The 2,901-nt window shown below is 39.9% G+C and overlaps 1 protein-coding gene across 1 annotated transcript in view; it reads right to left on the reverse strand.

Annotated features, from left to right (window-relative positions):
* NXT2 (nuclear transport factor 2-like export factor 2) overlaps positions 1 to 1,725 on the reverse strand; it is a 1,862-nt gene extending 137 nt beyond the window's left edge. Inside the window, exons 1-3 of the mRNA XM_010179809.1 lie at positions 1,627 to 1,725; positions 982 to 1,126; positions 1 to 86 (exon numbers count right to left, since the gene is read on the reverse strand). The exon at positions 1 to 86 is cut by the window's left edge and continues 13 nt beyond it. Coding sequence (XP_010178111.1) covers positions 1 to 86; positions 982 to 1,126; positions 1,627 to 1,644 — 249 coding nt within the window. The 5' untranslated portion in view covers positions 1,645 to 1,725. The remainder of the gene's footprint in view (positions 87 to 981; positions 1,127 to 1,626) is intronic.
* Between the last annotated feature and the right edge of the window lie 1,176 nt (positions 1,726 to 2,901).

The following is a 2,901-nucleotide window of genomic DNA, read 5'->3' on the forward strand; positions in this document are numbered from 1 at the left end:
ATTGAAGTAGCGCTGCTTGTCGCCGTCAAATTTTACTGTCCCACTTGTCACCACCAGGACCGTTGTCTGGCCTTGAGTAGCTTGCTCTTCACAAGGAGAGAAAGTACAAAGGAAACAACTCAAAGACTAACAGGTAAAGAAGCAGGAAGTGTACACAGAATTTTCGGCCAATTCTGGTTCTCCTAGTTACAGATCGGTTACACGTTCATGAAAAACACAGTTTTGTGGCATCACTTGTATACAATGGTGCATCTGCCCACCAGCACTGCTTCTCAATGGCTCTTCTATTTTCATCTTACGTTGTTCATTTTAGAGCACTACAACGAACACCTGAGTTTTTGCTCAGAATAAGCTCATTATTTGACATACACATATATATTTACAATTAGCAAACTGCATACATTTTTCCCCCACTATTAGAGATATCTTCTCACAGCAGAGCAAAGCAAGTGTGCTTGACCACAGGCTTATTCCTTACTTATATTCCCAAAATACCTATTAGCAGTACTTTATTAACTCCTCGATTATGTAAGCTTTTCTTTAGCACTTGCTAATCAGAAATCTGAAGAACTTCACATCTGCTCTAGATGCAGAGAAACCAAAGTACATACAGGTTAACGACTTGTTCCACGTTATGCTGCAGGTCACTACCGGAGGCTACAGTAGAGGTCTCTTGACTCTTAGACACTGTCAAGGACAACATGACCTGATACGCCAGACTTTTTCAATACATGAAAATACATCAGAACTGAACATGATCTTAACAAAAAAGTCCTTAAAATATTTTCCCAGACACCAGAAAAAATGTGGAGTTGCCGCACCTCTTGGTTTGTGCTTTATTTATGCATAACTTGACATTTCAACCCTCAGCATCTTCTCTAAGTTTGGTACAAAAGAAACGTTAAGGACTATTTTAATTGCAGTTCATCTTCAACAGTTGTAAAAAGACTGAAAAATAAGCAAGTTGTAACACAACCTTACCGTGAACAGGCTGGCAGTCCAGCACATTAACCTGGAATTCACTAGATGGCAACATTTCAAAAAATTTAATCAGTTCTTCTTGCCCGGACACTGCGTTACCATTCCAAATTAACGTCGCTTTGTCCAAATAAAGTCTTGTTAAAGCCTGAGTGATTATAAAAATACGTATTTAAGGAAAATGTGTAAACACATGCAATGGACAACATACAAACCAATATTATTTGAATCCTTAGGTTGTAAATTAATAATTTCTTCTGTTACTTTGACAGATACAGTGCCCTCCTGAAATACCAGCTCCTTTCAACAAGTAGTGCTCCTGAACAAGAACTAAAACTAACTGAAACGTGTTCTACTTTGTAAGTTGCATAGTGGCCCATATACCTCCAAATTTAAATACTGATGAGTTTCCTTTCCCGAGTTATTAAATTACAATGATAATACATTTCTAAAAGGAGCCCTTCCACTACAATGCTGCAAGCAATGTGAAATCCTCTACAGGGCAGCTGGAGAGGAACAGAGGTCTCAGCCTGGCCAATACAATACATGGTAACCAACTTCCAGGCTTTTTCAAGTGCAACGCTAGTTAGAAAAGCAAGCAAAAAAATGCACAAGACAGTTCTAAGTATTGTCAAAATATCTACGTACCCTTCTTCTTTTATCCATCGTCTCATAATAAATGTTGACAAATTCATCTGCAGCTCTACAAGCTTGATCCACGTAGGTTTTGAAATCCTGGAGAGGAGAAATCACACCAAATTACTTACTACTGACATCCTAGAAAGCAGCAATTGCAAGTTTCCTGTCCACACATCTATAAAACTGCATTTGGTTCTGTTATGATATTTTGTTTAAAATATTATCATTTATCATTATTCTATTTCAGCTCCACATTCCCAGTATTTGCACCTCAATCAGTAAGCACTTCACAATTTAGCTGCTTACATTTTCTTGGCAGTCTTAAATGAACATACAGCAGAACTATCACAAATCCCTTGAGTATTACCACAAGGAACACTTCTGTTCAGAGAAACCTCCATGCTGCAAAACACCTACTGGACTACCAAATAATCCCTGCTTACGCCACAAAACCAAATATTCTCATGTTACTACACACTATTCCTTTGATGTCCCTCTGGAAGGATGTGAGCCTGCTCTTGACCTTTCTGTCCAGTAATTTCTGAACCCACAAGACAATTCCACACAAACACAACAAAGCAGACTTCAAGATGCTTTGCAAAGGGAAACTCTTTGGCACCAGGAGACAAAAAGTATTAGACCTCCCACCGAGGAACAAGACTGTAACTCAGCCTGTGACAGTATTCAGAGTAGATGGCTGTCACCTCTCAATCAGCACACACTTGCACACACACACACACACACTTTTCTAACCACTAGCAAAACACTTTGGCATTTAGCTGCCAAACCAACAAAACAAGTGTGAAGGGGGCGATCAGATAAACACCAGGAGACACAATGAGCTCTGAAGGTACCTGCGATAGAAGTCAAGTGGAAAATAAGCTTTGCTAGTTCTGATACTCCAGAGAAGTTCTTTATAACCAAGTTTTTAAATTCTAAGAACAATTTAAGTTGGAAGAAACTTCTGAGGTCTAAATCCCTGCGCAAAGTAGAGCCAGCTTCAAAGCCTGACCTAACCTCAGAGTCAGATCTGACTGCTCAGGGTCCTATCTCCACAGTCATGTTCTGAACGTCTCTGAGGATGGAGATTTCAGAGTTACTTTGGGCTCCATCTCCAATCTCTAACCACCTCACTCGGGAATCTTTCTTCCTAGTATTTACCAGGAAACTCATAACTAAAAAAAAACCAACCCACAACCGAACAAAAAAGAACCCTTGAAGGCTCTGACGATTCCAAGGCGGCCGGTCTACACGGCCTCTGCAGGTGGTCTCTGTAAACCAGAG

Source organism: Mesitornis unicolor, unplaced genomic scaffold (genome assembly GCF_000695765.1).
Source record: "Mesitornis unicolor isolate BGI_N332 unplaced genomic scaffold, ASM69576v1 scaffold50602, whole genome shotgun sequence".
NCBI lineage: Eukaryota > Metazoa > Chordata > Aves > Mesitornithiformes > Mesitornithidae > Mesitornis > Mesitornis unicolor.